The sequence below is a fragment of the Gouania willdenowi genome, chromosome 17 (genome assembly GCF_900634775.1).
Source record: "Gouania willdenowi chromosome 17, fGouWil2.1, whole genome shotgun sequence".
Taxonomy (NCBI): Eukaryota; Metazoa; Chordata; class Actinopteri; order Blenniiformes; family Gobiesocidae; genus Gouania; species Gouania willdenowi.
In genome coordinates, this window is record NC_041060.1 from 18,076,100 (window position 1) to 18,092,306 (window position 16,207).

General features: G+C 39.4%; 1 protein-coding gene across 9 annotated transcripts in view; it reads left to right on the plus strand.

Moving 5' to 3' along the window:
• Window positions 1-13,646, plus strand: part of pard3ab (par-3 family cell polarity regulator alpha, b) — a 279,421-nt gene extending 265,775 nt beyond the window's left edge. For 6 of the 9 annotated variants that reach the window (XM_028472041.1, XM_028472043.1, XM_028472045.1 and 3 more), the window contains 2 exons: window positions 5,312-5,457; window positions 11,090-13,646. In XM_028472041.1, coding sequence (XP_028327842.1) covers window positions 5,312-5,457; window positions 11,090-11,480 — 537 coding nt within the window. In that variant the 3' untranslated portion in view covers window positions 11,481-13,646. Of the gene's footprint in view, window positions 1-2,481; window positions 2,670-4,055; window positions 4,602-5,311; window positions 5,458-11,089 lie in introns of those variants that run through there. The other 3 variants (XR_003675910.1, XM_028472047.1, XM_028472046.1) reach the window with 3 other exon arrangements.
• Window positions 13,647-16,207: the final 2,561 nt, after the last annotated feature.

Genomic DNA, 16,207 nt, shown 5'->3' on the forward strand with positions numbered 1-16,207 from the left:
CCTATATACACAGTCGCCATGTTTAAGCAGATAAGCCACCATTCTCTGAAAAATGTATCACTCAAGGAATATTTTCTCGAATGAAAAAACACACCCTGGGGTAGTTTTGACTTTGTGCACCGAGCAGTGTGTAGGTGCTCGACAGCAGTCACTACCAAAGAGTGTAGCATTAGCATGGGTTTGGGGTTAAAGCGCACTCTCCTTAGCAATCTTAATGGTTTTATGGCCTTCCCACAAACCGATGTCCACAGTGTTCCCACCAGGCTCCCAATATGCTGCACCCCCATAAAAGTAATTAAATTGGCTTTGTGTTGCGACTAATCTGCACACAATTATTGTGCCCACGCCGTTAATGAACATCGAAGGAGTCGTGCTGCATGTGTGGGCTGGAGGCTGTGATAGAGCGCTCCTGCTGACAAGGATGCGTGTGCGTGTCTTCAGCGGGGTGATTTATTTGACAATAAGGGCGGTCTCTACTGTCCTCACATTTTTAAAAGCTCTTCCAGTTCATGGATCTGCCACTAAGTTTGGATTTATGTACTGGATGTGCTAAAACCACTGATTTACCAGGTGGTTGAACCATGACATGAAATCTTTGTCTTTCCACTTAGTGTCTCCTGCACTTGTAGGTAAGAGTCATCAGTTTTTAATCTTTACCAGAAAAAACGTGCACGTGTAAGTTTATTTGAAGAGGAAAAAACTTCACCAAATTAAGATCTTTAGGTATTTCTTATAGGACATTTCTCTCCAATTATTGGGTTATACTGTATACAGTATAGATAACTTGAAACCAACAACTCACAGATTCTTAAACAGCTGATCATACTTTACTTTCAGATATTTATGTCATGTCTAACATAAAGAAAGCTTGTTACATAACACTTGGTGGTTTGTGTACGGCAAGCCATTTTGTGCAGAATTTTGATATTGGTGACATTAGCCATAGTGAAGCGCTGCTAGTTCTCAAATGTGTAGTACATCATGTACTCAATCTTGGTTTACCAGTGTGCAAGTACACTTTACTAGTGAAGTAAAAAGTGTCACTACTAGGACTAGAGAAGCAAAACCTGTCACAAGTAAAGCTTGTATGCTCATAGAGGGCGGGGAAAAGGCTTGGTTATGGCTTTTGAAGATTTTACAACCAATCACGGAGCTGGATTTGGTTTTAATTCCTCTTATTTCATTAGGTCTACTAGTACTACTAGTGAATCTTTCGGTTCAACTAGTTGTACTAGTAGATTAAAAACAGTCTACTAGTACTACTAGTGAGTGTACAAAATGTTTTACTATTAAAGTTTTTTGCACATTAGTAGTAAAGTGAAATCATCTACTAGTAGACACCTTTGTGTTACTAACAGTACTAGTAAAGCTTTGAGTTTCTACTAGTAACATATTCTACTAGTACTATTTATGACATATTTGTTTCATTAGTACTAAAGACCACGCCTCACGTTACTGTAATTGAGTTGCTTTTATGGGTCCTTTTTTTGTCTATTTCTAAATCAGTCATTTGTAATTTTACTTGTACTTAAGTACGTTTTAAAGTACGTAAAGTAACTCATTACATTTCTACACCCAACCATTTCTGAGTAAATATTTTTCTTAAATTGACACCAGTTTATGAGGCACATTGAACACTTTCTTCGGTTCTGGTTGAGGTTTCTACCTATTCTGTTGTTACTTAGTGGCTCAGGTGGTAGCGGGGTCCTCCTCCAATCGAGTGGTTGGGGTTTCGATCCCGGTCTATACCTGTGTATGTGTTGAAGTGTCCTTGGGCAAGACACTGAACCCTAAGTTTCTCCCAGTGGTCAACTAGCACTTTGCATGGCTGCTCAGTGCTGCATGGGTGAATAAGCTGATATTGTGAAGCGCTTTGAGACGACTTCAGTCTAGGGATAAAGCTCTATACAAATCAATCATTTTAGAGTTTTAGAGTTCATAAATGTGTCTATACTTAGAGCCTGAGATTTTTTTTATTATTTTGAATTGACTTCATCTGTGTTATTTGATTTAAAAAATAATGGTTCTGGGTTCTCACCAGGAATTTTTCACAGCATAGGGCGATTGCGTGGCACGAGCGAGTGAGCGAACGGCAGTGGTTGTGAACAATTTTAAAATGCAATAACTCTCTGAGGGCCAAATTTAGTGAAGTAACTTTTATTCCAGCCTCACCTTAAAGTTTAAAGTTATTTATTGAATTGGTGAAGTTGATGATGAATGTAGTTAGTTACTCATGCTTGGTGTATATAAAGAGAGATTTAAATGAGGTATTATGTGGGACCTGCAGTATTACTGACACGCACACATTCGTACGTTTACTTCGGTAAACGTACAAATAGCACCTGGGGTTGTCCGTACGGCAACCGACACTTTCAAATGACAACGTCGGGGGTCCCTACGCTCAACAGCGCTGGTGAGAACCCTTATGGTTACTACCAGCTCAAACTGCTTTCCATATTGTTGTATTTTTAACGTGCGCAGATGGCGTTCATCCCATGGGTCGTCCATGTCATTAACACCCACTAACATCTCTCACCTGTCATCACCATCACATCTGTGTGCGTCTCCAGCATGGTCCTCCTGTCTCACCCCCCCCGTTTGTGTCTCACCTTCTTTGTGACCTGAAGGCGACGGGCTGAGCTCAGGGTGTGTGTGCCTGGCTCGCTGCTGGTAAGTGTCTGCTGTGGTTTGGGTTGGAGGATCCTGTGTCACGTGGGGTTTATGAGGCGACTGTGTCCAGTGCTCCACGCCAACTGTTAGGATTTTAATGCTTAGAGTTGGAACTCAGGAGGTCATCGCTTTATTTACGAACCTAAAGTAAGAGTTCTATGTTTTACGTGACTTTTGTCAGACTTAAAGGATGTTCTGTAGCGTTTTATAAAAGAGAAAACTCATAATCAAAGATATGTCTTTGGGAATTATTTATTGGAATTAACAAGAAATATGGGAGTAACTTTTAAATACCTGATGCTAGGGATGTGCATCTTCTTACAACTCACGATTCCATTTGATTCCGACTCTTGGGGCGACAATTAAGTTCAGAACCGATTCTTGATTCACAATCAATACTCTTAGTAACAAAGGGTGCCAAAAAAAAAACTGAACATGTTCAAGAAAATGCTGCTTTCTGAGGTTCGATCTGTAAGTACACACTACACACTACACACAGGCAAACTTTGGACAAAATGGTAACATTTATTTATTTCTTTGTCACCTAATAGTAGTTTTGAAAATGAAAATCAAATACTTTTCAAGTTTCTGTGGCTACAAAGTTTACCAATTTAGTAACATCGAATAATAAATAAACTTTCTTACAACAAAAGAAAACAAATAAATGAATTCTCATTTTAACAATACTACAAAATAAGTGTTTAACTGTTCAATTTCTGTTCAAATTAGTAAACATGATTACTCAGTTATTAGCATTAAAAGTAAACATTTAACAACATTTTAAATTAAATCTGAAAATAAAGAATGACATTTAAGTACAATACGGCATTTATCAGCAGATTTTATTATAAATAAGTACATCTCAATTTTATGAGACTACAAGGTAGTCCGCTATGAAACAGCCAATTGATTTAATTATCTGTCTAGTTTGTTCAGAGTTGGTTGGAAGTTTAATAAAGTTATGGAGTGTTGAGTTTTTTGGCTTCTTTTAGCGCCAGGTGACTGCGTAAAATGTGGACTCGGACATTTGAAGCGTTCTCAAAGTACAACTATATTTAACATTCCTGTTAAGAGACAACCTTTCCTGTTATTTCCCATAAAAAGTTCAAAAAAACTCCTGGAATTTTATTTTAATTGTTTTATTATTTATTTTATTTTTTGGATGTGCTAGTTAAGTCCAATAAATAATTTCCATGAAGTTCATATTTTTTGACTATTCCAAAACTTCCCTGTGAAAATGTAGCAGACATTTTGCAACACTGAACGTGCATTAGCCAAAACCTAGAGTTTAGCTACTGTAATGCTAACGTTATTTTCACTCCAGCACCACATGGTTCTTTCCAAACAAACCAAAGTTCCTTTTCTTCACATTCTGCTTCCTTTAGGAAGGTGTGAACGTAACCTTCAAATAGTAAAGTGCACCAAAGAAGCAAAAGCAGCCTGTTATTGGTTCACGTTCAACTCAACTGTCGGTGGACTGCAGAGAAATAAAAGAGCACTCAGCTTTAATAGCTGCAGCAGTGTGCCTTAGACTCACCATGCTGTTGTTAATGTCAGAGGGAACGTTTTCCTCAAACTCCTGCTGAACAAAAACGGAAGGACTCAAAACTTCTAAATCAGAACAAACTATCTGCTGCAAACACAAGTAAGTTCAGTGCAAAGAGATGCATTCATGTGTGTTAGAGCAGTGGTTCTCAACCTTTTCAGCCCACGAGCCCAAATATAAAGGTGTCAGAGACCGGGGGACTGGGCCTGAAGCTGGTTGAACACAGACGTGAACATAGAAGACCAGTCATGTGGACACTGGACCAACTATAAGGGGGAATAAAGGGGGAGCTTTTTGGAACCTATCCATAAAGTCAGCAAAATGATGGTCCATTGTCCTATGAATCTGTGATTATTATCTGAATAATATCCACTGTTATCCAGGAAGTTCATTATTATTTGGGCCATAAAATGATGGAAAAGGTGGTGGAATGGGATTTTAAAAACCACAGAAATTGGTTAAAAGTTGCAAATTAGAGTGGCCAAAAACAGACTGAAAAAGGGGTTGAAAAAAGGGGTTCAAAGTGTCAATACTGGCTTAAAAGTGGCAGAAAGAAGTAAGAACAATTACTGTAGCTTAAACTGGCAAATAATGGGCATGACAAATTGTGATTTTGGTTAAATTGGCAAAAAGTCAGCCTGAAATATGTTGAAAAGAGGTTAAAAGTGACATTAATGAGTCAACAGATGTGACATTAGGTGGAAAAGTGGTGGAAAGGGCCACAAATGTCTTGCAAGTGGAAAAAATGTGCAGAAAAGGCATTTAAATTTGATGGAAAAGTGGCATAAATGGGAGTAATGTCGCAAAAATGCATTAAAAGGAGCAAAAATATGGCAAGAAAAAGTGATGAAAATAGGTTAAAATGTGGGAAGTTTGGTGTAGTTTCAGAAAAAGGGGAAAAAAAGTGTCCAGAAAACATTCTTAGTGTTTTGAATGCATCTGGCGACCCTAAGGTTGAGAACCCCTGCGCTAGAGTACAGTTGGTAGATTATCATCCAGGTAAGTGCTACTGTCCCTTGGTAATGTGCATTTACTGGTAATGATGGTTTCCATGTTGATACGCATCTAAAGGAGGGACTTTCCTGCTCTTTCCAGCCAAATGTCAGCACCAACGGTCCAGGCGGACCCAGCAGCCAGCCTGGCCGTCACTCTGTGTCCGTGGAAGTGCAGATGCAACGACAACGGCAGGAGGAGAGAGACTCGTTCGCCCAGGCACAGCGACAGTACAGCTCACTGCCACGGTAAGAGGGGCGGAGCTTCAACACTCAGTAACCATTAATGTCACGGCTAATTGGAAGAGTCCCTGACAGTAATAACTGTTATTTAAAGTATTACAGGGAAACTTTTATCACAGCGGGGCCACAAAGAAGTACGTTTCTGATTCGAGGGCCACATTATCAACATTAATGTCAGAATTTAGAATAATAACCAATCTCGGATTAATACATTGAACAACAAGAAGTTTGTGTTGTCATTTCATGTATTTTTTTTCATTGTTTGTGTGTTTTTCAAGTCATTTAGCATAAAATCCTCTCATTTTGTTAGTTTTTGTGGGTCATGGGCCAATTTGTGTATCTCTGTTCACATTTTGTGATTTTGCTGACATTTTTTGTGTGTCCGTTTTCTGTGCTTTTGTTGTCGTTTTGTAATGTTATAATTTTTCTCTCATTTGGTGGTGGTGTTTTTTGTCGGGTTCTTTTTTGCCGTTGTGTGTTTTTGGAGTCGTTTTGTGTATTTACGTTGTCTAGTTTGTATTTCTGTCATTTCGTATGTGTTTTTAACTCACTTTGGTGCATTTACAGTACTTCAGGGGCCGATCACGTCTGCTATAAAGGATGAGTGAGATGCAAGGTCATAGCTGGTCATTTCAACACACACACACACACACACACACACACACACACACAGTCCAATCATATTAGCTCCTCACACAGATCTAACATGATTGCTTTGCTCTCCCTTAATGTAATTCCCTTTGATCTCTGTAACAGGCCCGCCTCAAATTTCAGGAAATGCATGGGTGTGTGTGTGTGTGTGTGTGTGTGTCTTTGTTTGTTTGTGAGAAGTTTGGAATATTACTGACTAATATTATACACACCATTGGGTTTTATTCGTAGCAATAATTCACTTTTAAGGAGGAATGCTTGGGTTGGAGTAAAGCAGAGATGGAAAACTTTTACCACAGCAGGGGCCACACACACGTGGTTGATCTGAGGGCCACATTATCAACAGCCGCGTCAGCGTTTTAATAATGACCAAAGAGTTTGTGTGTTTTTGTTGCTGCTATGTGTGTTTTCAGAGTCTCTTGTGTGTGTTTTTGTTGTTTTTTTTGTATTTTTATTATCATTTTGTTCACTCTGTCCAGAAGTGAGCGTGTTTTTTCAACCGCAAGAGACATAATCAATGTTCAAAGGTCTCAACTGCTGCCAGAAAATGAAGACACGCTAATATTGTTGAAAAAGAGCACGTCTATATCTTAAAGATGAACTAAACTCTGAGGTTTTGACTGACGTGCTTCTAGGGAGAAATTTAAAAAAAAAAAAAAGCCTTTTTATGGGTGGGGCTCCCGGAACAGTTAAGACACGCCCAGTCTAAACTATAAAATATCCAAAGAACAATCTATGGCTATGCTAAGTACCTACACAATATTAAATATACCTCTCTATTCACAATCCTCTCAATCAAACCTACTCGCCACAGATTGCAGAGTCGACAGGTGCTAGTTTTTATTGGAGGGGTGGGGCCAACAGTGGTGGTTCTTGATGTAAGAAACCACCAAAACATCACAAACCTCCAATCTCAGCCAATAGCAGCATTCGATTGTCATAGCTGGGTTTCAACGCATAGAGGGCATTCATTCTTACATTTTTACAACAAAAAACCCAAATTGAAATAGTTTGGCCTAAAGAGTGTCAGATGGAAAAGAATCAATCAACGAAACTACAAAATACATTGTTTTCAGCAGAAAAAATGTGGTTTTGGGATTTAGTGACTCTTTAAATTGGGGCTGTGTAGACCGTTCTAGTTGACTGTTGTTATGTTGAGACTGTCATGATGATGACATAGATTAAATTAAATTAAATTTTAAAAGGGCATTAATTATCAGTCTTTGTTTTTTGCGTTCTATTTCCACTTTTTGCATTTTAAATAGGAAAACTGGTGTGATTTATAATATTATTTGTTTTTTATATTCCTATTGAGTTGAAAAGGTCCTACCCAGAGTATATGTTGTTAAAGTTAAATAAAAAGTTCTTTTTTTTTTTTAATTTGGGTTTTTTTTCTTTTCAAAAATATTGCCTCGTATTGTTATTGTGAATCCAGTATCGCGTCGTTACGTAAACCTTGTGTATTGGCCCACCTCTACCAGTTACTGTAGAATAAACTATATTAACTCAAGTACTTTGATTTGCAAATAGCTTTTTTGTGTCACAGGAAGTTAGATGACTATCCAATTTTACCCCAAGGTCAAAACTGTTGACTCAGTCATTTACATTGTAAAGCAAACTGTTGATAACATTTGAGTGGGAACTGTTTTGTTCCTGTGAGAACACAAAGTGCCCAATCTCAATCTGTTTGTCACAAGGCCTTTTTATGTGCTCACAAACAGACGGGGCTTAAAGATTTAATGTTCGGAGACACAATTACGTTCTCACTGATGTGAATCGACAAATCATATCCTTTTCCTTCCTCATCTCCGTCTGTGTAATCATCACCTTCTCCAACACTCGACTCAGGCCAATGTGAGCAGACATGTCGTGGTACACGCTCACACTTCCCAAGAATGTTAAGAATCAAGTGCATTTTTTATTATTACAACACCATCGTACTCTAATCCACTGTTATCGACATAAATCCCTCCCCTGATAAATATTGCAGGCAGCTTGACTGAAAGATTAATGAACTGCAGTTGCGCTCCAGCGGTCAGAGGCCACATCCTGTGGCTCACTCTTCCACTAATTCCATTAATATTCTGCTTTGTTTGGATAAACCCGGCTGTAGTTTCTTGAGAACACAAAGTATTGTTTAATTTAGCGCATACCATCGTGTGAAGGCTGCACTTGTGAAGGGGGCGCACGGTCACGGAAGAACGTCTTCATGAGAACCTGACCCAGTATTATGAACCGACCTGTGATGGATGGCAGAGAAGACTCTTATGAAAACAGCAAATCATTTGGGATAAAGGTCACGTCCCGTTTGGTGGCCGTTTTCCAAACAAGGAGCCGTGTGGAGGAAAATAAAGCCCTGCCATTTGAAACAATGACAATGCACAAAGGGCCCATTTTTCTCATAAACTAGTAGCATCGGTATCCTGAGTGCTGCCATTAGAACAAATCAATGTAGTACACAATGAGTATGTACTGTCTACTATGTACTGTACTATATGGATGATTAGGACGATGAGCGTTCCCACTGAAGTAAACTTCCAAGTTTCCCAAGATGCATTTTGAACCGACAACAAACACCTGAAGCACACCGAGGCTAAATATCTTCATTGATTCTTCACCTTTGAAAGTTCTGAAATAATTTTAAGTGAGAAAGTGACCAAGTAGAATATCAAAATGTGGTCATTTGATCCATAAAACTCACGGAAACACGTTATGTTGACATTTCTGAGACTTTCCGAGACCAGCTCAGATATCTAAATACACAAATTCAATGAAACTCCACAATATTTAGAGGAGCACCATTTTTCCAAGCTTTTAGCACATGACTGTAGTCATTTTAAATCTCAAGTTGTTCAAAGAAGTTCATTTTCCTGAAATGATTTCACATAATTTCCCCCAAATTAAATAAAAATTGGTCACAAAATCAATGAATGTTAAAAGAGAAACCCTTGCAGGGACTGAAATCTGTCTCTTATTGCCTGGATATTGTTGGGGCCTTACATCTATAACATGTATGATTTATATGTCGTGTAAAGTGCAAACTTGGGGACATTTATCTTGAAATGGCTCGTTTTCCCACCTATAATCTGCGGCCCAGATCAAACTACTAACCCTGAACTGAAATCCCTGTGATATAGTATACATCAGGACATTTCTCACGTACTCAATTTTCCCATACTATCTAATGTGTACGTACTACATAGTCAATGTGACATCAGACTTAGTGAGTAGTACGTTAGTATGCGATTTACAATGCAGCCCAAGTGTGGCTGCAACAGGGCATGTTACCACATGCACAACCATTGTCTTTTCCCACAATTCCATTTTGTTCCTCGTTCCAGTTCCCTATCAGTGTCATGTTGTGCTGCATCCACCTCTCTGTATTTACCACACACGTACCGTACATGCTTCCCCCAGCACAGCAGCAGAGATATGGTTTGCATTTCTCAGCAGAGGCCGATCAGCTCCGGCCTCTCGGTGTCTACATATGAAATGAAATCAGACGCCTCGGATGCCTGTCTCTGTAAAATTGGAATCACTCAAGCGTGGGCGGGAATAAACCTGGGCTATATTCTCCTATCTCACCGATCAAGGAGCGTATCCGTTCCCAACTGCATTCAATCCTAGCTGAATAAAAAACAAAAGGTCTTTTCTTCTCTCATTAGGGATTATTTTCTTTCCACTCCAGTCCAAATTGAGGAATAATGTGATTTCTTCACAGCTGGCTGATAAACCTGCTAATTATGCATGGCTCAGAGTCAAAAGCCCATTGGTGTTTTTTTTATGCGTCTTCGTTTTCCACGGCTCGGCTCTTCATTCGCCTCACCCCGGAGATTACCGGGCGGAGCTGCCGGGCTCAGGATCCTCATGCATATCGTATGTGCTCAGATGGCACAAAAAGGCAAGTCAGGCAAGATACAAGATGTGATGTGATGTCATCGATCTGGATTGTTTCTCCCACAATCAATGACAGCCAACTGGTGCCTGTACGAGTGCGTCAGGTATATCAGCCTCAGGAAAATGTGCATCACAAAAAAAATCAGCCACCTCTTCTGTGTGTTGTGCAAAATGTCTGCCATTGACGTCCTATCAGGTCCTGTTCCTCTTTCAGTTTATCTCTAAATGGCCTAATGGGCTAGAAGGGAACATTGATATGATTTGATATGCCTTTATGTTGTTGCTGTGGGTTTGGTAGTTATACCCAGAGGCAGTTTGTGCAACTGTAATGGTGCATAGGTTTCTTTCAGCAAACAAAAACTTCACTGTCACTTCCACTCACATCACAGCTAGTGCATCACACTAATGGAACAAACAGGACAGTGCAATACATACAGCCCATAATATAACATAATGTCAGTCAGGAACTATTAGGAGAACGTTTCACTTGACGGTAAAATCCAATGTTGGCATCTTCAAAGAACGTTTCCAGTACTGTCTAAAGATAGGAATATGTCAAACTCAAGGCCTGCATGAGAAAGTAAACATAAATCATTGTGTAAATCAGGGTTTCTCAACTGGGGGTACGTGAGAGAGAAAAAGTGGAAAATTAACAATTGAAACCATTAAAAACATGGAGGTTTATCTTGTTTATTTTTCATTAAAATGATAATCATAATAACAATGATGGAAACACTCTCTGAACTTAACAGGACAGTACAAGACAGGACAAGAACAAAAAAAGGGAAAGCCTTTGCTATTAGAAAATCACGTTTTATGATATTGCCATAATTTCGCAAATGCAATTAATCATTCAGCCCTAGTTGCTACCCTTATTATCCAGGAATCACTGGTATGTTTTCATGATATACTGACATCGTATAATAATGAGAAGATATTACATATGGTGTATTAGTATACTTATAATATTATGTTGTTTTTGCGTAGGGGAAAAAAACGATCAGTATGATTGAACGGTGATGTAACATGGTCAGATATACAACCTATCAGGCACACATTAAACTATCATTTTTTTTTCTTTTAATAACAGGCAGCCCAGGAAGAACCCTAGCTCCATCTCCCAGGATTCCTGGGACAAGGCGTACCCGCCTGGTGAAAGCTTCCAGAGTGCCAAGGACAACCCCAGATATTCCAGCTACCAGGGCTCCAGGAATGGTTATCCAACTGGTGGAGGCGTCAACGCCCGAGTCCTTCTGGAGGCTCAGGAGCTCTTGAGGCAGGAACAAAGACGTCGAGAGCAGGAAGCCAAAGGGAAGTTGGTGCAGGAGAGCACTAACAGCAGCTATGAAGGGTACACGGCACACCTTAAAGACCCAGCTTCTCCTAAGGGTCCGTACCGGCACGATGTGCCCCCCTCACCCTCACAGCTGGCAAGGCTTAATAGATTGGGATCTGAAAAAGGAAGACTGTTTTATTCTTAAAGACTATTGATGGACTGATTAATTCAAAGCTGGTTTGTCACTTTTAGCTAAAGAGGCAGGAGGAGAACTGAAAAACCATGAAATCAGATGATGAACTCTTGACAAGGGACAGAGGTCACGTAGCCTAGCAATAATCTTAGAGGTAATCGGCTGTGAAGTGTGCTCCGTGTGTGGGTGTTTGTGTGCGCTCCCCCGTCGCGGCGCTGACCTATACCAGTTGTCGCTCACTCACCCTCCTACGGACATCAAACGCTCCGTGCCTTCACTGCATCCACAAACATGACGCTTGTTCACAGTCATCCAGGACTGTGATTCATCGGGATCTTGGCACCGTCGTTTACTGACAATCAAACGGGCAGACAGGCAAGCGAGTGGGCGCTTTTTTTTTGGAGCTCGCTGGGAGGCGTGAGTCTCCCTGTGGGTCTGTGTGTGGGCATGTGATGAGGTACATGCTTCACTGTCAAGCCTGCGTATCCCATGGATGACTCTGTCCACCTGTCACAATTCGCCCTTTGGTTTGAATTCAACCCCCCCCTCCTTCCTGAAGATGTTGCCAGTGTTTGTCAGCATCCAGTGGAAATCTCAGAACTCTCCTCGGGGAAAAGAGGGAAAAAGTGTGTGAAAGAAAGCAGGGCACAGTATGTGTGTTATTAATGAGAGAGGTCCCTCATAAATGATTCATAGCGTGTGTAATCTCAACGGAGGAAGCTCTGGCGGAGAGAGTCGACAGCCCTGATCCTCGGAGCCACTCTGGGCTTGACTCGCTTGCCTGCTCGCCTTTCCTTTGCTCCAATTCTCTCCTTCTTCCATCTCATTCATTACATTATTTTCCTCCTACCTAACACACACCCCCTCCATCACCACCACCACCACCTTTGTTTGTTCTGTTTTTTTCCCTCCCTCTACCCCCCCTCGTTCATTTCCACACCTTCCGCTCCTCTCACCCCTACTGCTACCCTCTGCCACCCTCCTCCTCCTCAACTCCCACGTCAGGCCCTGCACTGAATTTTTCATCGCAAGCCACCTGCTGCCTGCCAGAGCCAAAGAACGCTGCCACCAGAGGCACCCACAGGGCCCAGCTTCTGACATAAAGACCAGGAAAAAAAGAGACGCCGAGGTCAAAAATGGGTAGAGACAGTCAATCTCACTTGGAGAGATCAGACGGAGCTTTTCCTGTCAAACAAAAGAAAGAAATCTCCTTTGAGTTGTTCTATTGCTTTATGCATGTTTTCCTCTTTTTTAGCGCTCTCACTCAGTCTTGGAACAACAATATGGAGCAGGTAAAGGTACGATGTTGCCTTGAAATTAGGCTGTCAGGTTTTGAAGAGAGGGTTGAACCAAACGACAGCTTTGCATAGTGTGGTGATGTAAGTTGTTTGGCTCTGTGAACGCATTGTTGTTGGGTTTTTAGTTTTTTTTTTTACAACTTTGACGAATATTGAAGAAAATGGCTAGAAAAATCTTCTTCTTTTTTTCCCCACTAAAAAGATTTAAAGTAAAATGAAACATTTAAACTTAGCGTACAGAAACATTTTAACAATTTGACACGTTCACTTCAAACACCAGCAATTGCTGCAAATGGCGAGTAAATGACAACCTGTGTTTTTCTATTGATTACATGAAGAAAAAAATGCATTACTTTTTACTTTTTCTATCATAGTTACACATAGAAATAATGAGAAAAACCATCACTATAGATCAGGGTTGGGGTCAGTTACATTTTTCAGTTACAATTACGTCATCAATTATCCATGTTCAATTACAATTCAATTATGATTACAGTGACCACTATTTTTTCCAAATACAGTTAAATTACAGTTGTTTTTTTAATCCTCAGAAAGTCAATTACAAATATGTTCATAATTACTAAATTTCAATTACAATTAATCCCAATTACTGAGCCTGAAATGAATAACCTAATAAAAGTTCACCTTTGTCTTGTGTGAGCATGTCTTATGATAACAGGTCCTTAAATCATCTGTGAAATAAACTAAAAACAAATATTTATCATTTAATGTCTTTCCTATCGATTGGATACCTTGTTACGCTTCCTAATCAATAAAAATATAGGTGTTAATATTTTTGGTGTGGGTGTCTGAGCCTTTTTTCTATCAGTATAGCCCTCGATTAAATTTTTATTTAAATGATAAAATGTGGCAAAGCTTGATATGAAACATGTTTTAATAATTAACTAAATATGTGTAGAACTGTACATAGAGCTGTAACATGGTTCCCCAACTATAATTGACAGTATTTATGGAATTTTCATGGAAAATACAATTACAAAGTGAATTATTTAGCCCCAATTACAATTTCATTACTATTACAACAGCAACAGATTTTTAAAATTACAATGATAATTATGCCATAATTGTAATTGATTATCAATTACACCATTACAATTATAATTGACCCCAACCCTGCTATTTACTAATGCTAACTGCCATCTGAGAGACTGACCTTCAACAAAGTGGGGATTTAATTAGATTTAGGTAAGATAAGTAAAAAGATTAATGAAAACAATATGAATTGAGCATTCCTACATCCAGTAATTAAATATGCACCACTTGATTTGTATTTTATTATGAATCATCTTTAGCCGTTAAAGTTAGCAGCATGTAGCCTGAGCAAAATGAATGACACCGATTAGCATCGTATTTTGGATTTGTGTGTAAGCGCTTTGGGCTTTACAATGTTTATGTAAATGTGGCTGCTTACGTTGTTGTGCAATTTTAAACATTTGTTTATTTTTCTTTCTAAAATCATTACACGGACCCGAAATGTATTGCTCACAGACCACAGTTTGAGAATCCTATAATACACGCAAAAGGTTTTTATTTAAAGGTGCAGTCTGCAACTCTTATAAAAGTGACTTTTTGCCATATATGCTAAAGCTGTCACTATGTAAGGACAGCTTTAAATCAAACTAGTAGTTTGTGTGAAAAAAACAGACACATTGAGCCCCCCCTGCTGCTCCAGCCTTTGGCAGATTGCCAGAATGCACCACGACCGAGCAAAAAGAACCAATTAGAGCCAGGATTGTGTTTGATGAGCTGTCTGACAGCTGTTGCTCAGTCCCCGCCCCTTTCCCGGAGCTGGAACGCCGTCTTTTTTACAGTGTATGGTCTGGATGAGTAGAAGACGGAATTAGCAACTTTTCTGCTTGAAAGGTAATTACTGCTGCTTGATTTACATTATGTTTGATTTGTAATTGTTACAATAGAACTCTGTAGTGCATGTGTTGGTAGTGTGCGCTCACACGTGTAGTCGTTGCTGCTGCTGAGCTACGTGCACATTGAGAGAGAGAAGCGCTGCAGTAATATGCTTTTAACAGAGCATGTTATATTACTGTGATGTTGCTGTCAAGCTAACATTAGCTTGTTAGCTCCTCTGAGGGAGGGACTTTGAAAAGTTTGGAGGGGGGGGGGGGATCCGAGAGTCGTAGACTGCACCATTAATAACGGCCGTGTATGTACATAATAATGTAGTTTTTTAATGGAAAATTCGAGCAATAATTTTGCAGAACAACTTATTTATAAGCAGATCTTTTACAGACATTGACTTACTTTCTACATCCTTTCCCATGCACATTAAAGTAATGATCAATAGGTTTAAAGGTACGTAGAAATGCATTATTTAGTATAGTGTTAGAAAGAAAAAGCAGCAATTTCAAGGCCGGGGCAATTCATGCTAAACAGATTTAAAGAGTAAAAAATAATATGTAAAATATCAGACCATTCTGATTGTTTCATCATTACGTTATATCATGTTTTCATTCCAACAAGTCTAAAGCAATAGAAAAAGAATACAAAGCTATAGTTAACGATGGAGACAAAGCCAAAGGAATTAAACCAACGCTAACCATTAACACCTTCTCTTTTCTTTAGGAAACACTAACATTTGTGCCAACAGAGTGAGTGAAGTTCTAACTTTTTTCAGTGGAGTTTTTAAAAAAAAGTTGTTTTTTTTTTTTTTTTTTAAAGAGCAGTGGGAAACCAACAGGTGGGGCATAATTGCCCTTCACTCCTATATGAGCTTCATATGCAAATTGGAGCTGCACGACAAACATTATCTCCTGTTGCTTAATTAAGACGCCTGCTGGGAAAGATACAGGCCTGGTACGGATGATAAATGATTAAGTGCACGAAGATAAAGATTTAAAAAGAGTCGTGGCATATCTACCTTCTCATTTTTACCACCTGTGGTTGCAAGGGGAGGGATTTTTTTTTAAGTTGATGTGAGTTGCAGCATGGAGCACATACAATGAAGCTGATTACAGCAGTTGGGAGGACTCGGGTAAATTTAGCGACTTGTGTCAATGGTTGGAACACTCAGCAGTTTGATATATCCATCCTTTTATTGTGTTTTAGCTGCTTGGCTGTTCAGTTACAGGGTCTGATGTCAATAAGTGCCTGAGATACTCTAAGACAAACACAAAGTTAGTCACTTTTTTTCTAGTGACTTTTTATCACATCAAAGACTGTGTTTTTTTTGTTTATTTTCTGTTTGATAGTTTTTTATATCATCATAAGAAATGTATAATTGTCAGAGGGATCCCCCTCCTCAAACTTTTAAAATGTTACCTATCAAAGCCAACGCTTCCAGTCGGTTGTCAGCGTGTTTGTATCCTGTTCGACATTTGCCTTCAACCTTGCTGTACCATAATGTGTTCATAAAATAGAAATGGAAGTTGACAGAAGCTGATGTGCAATTGTGTCCTTGTTTTT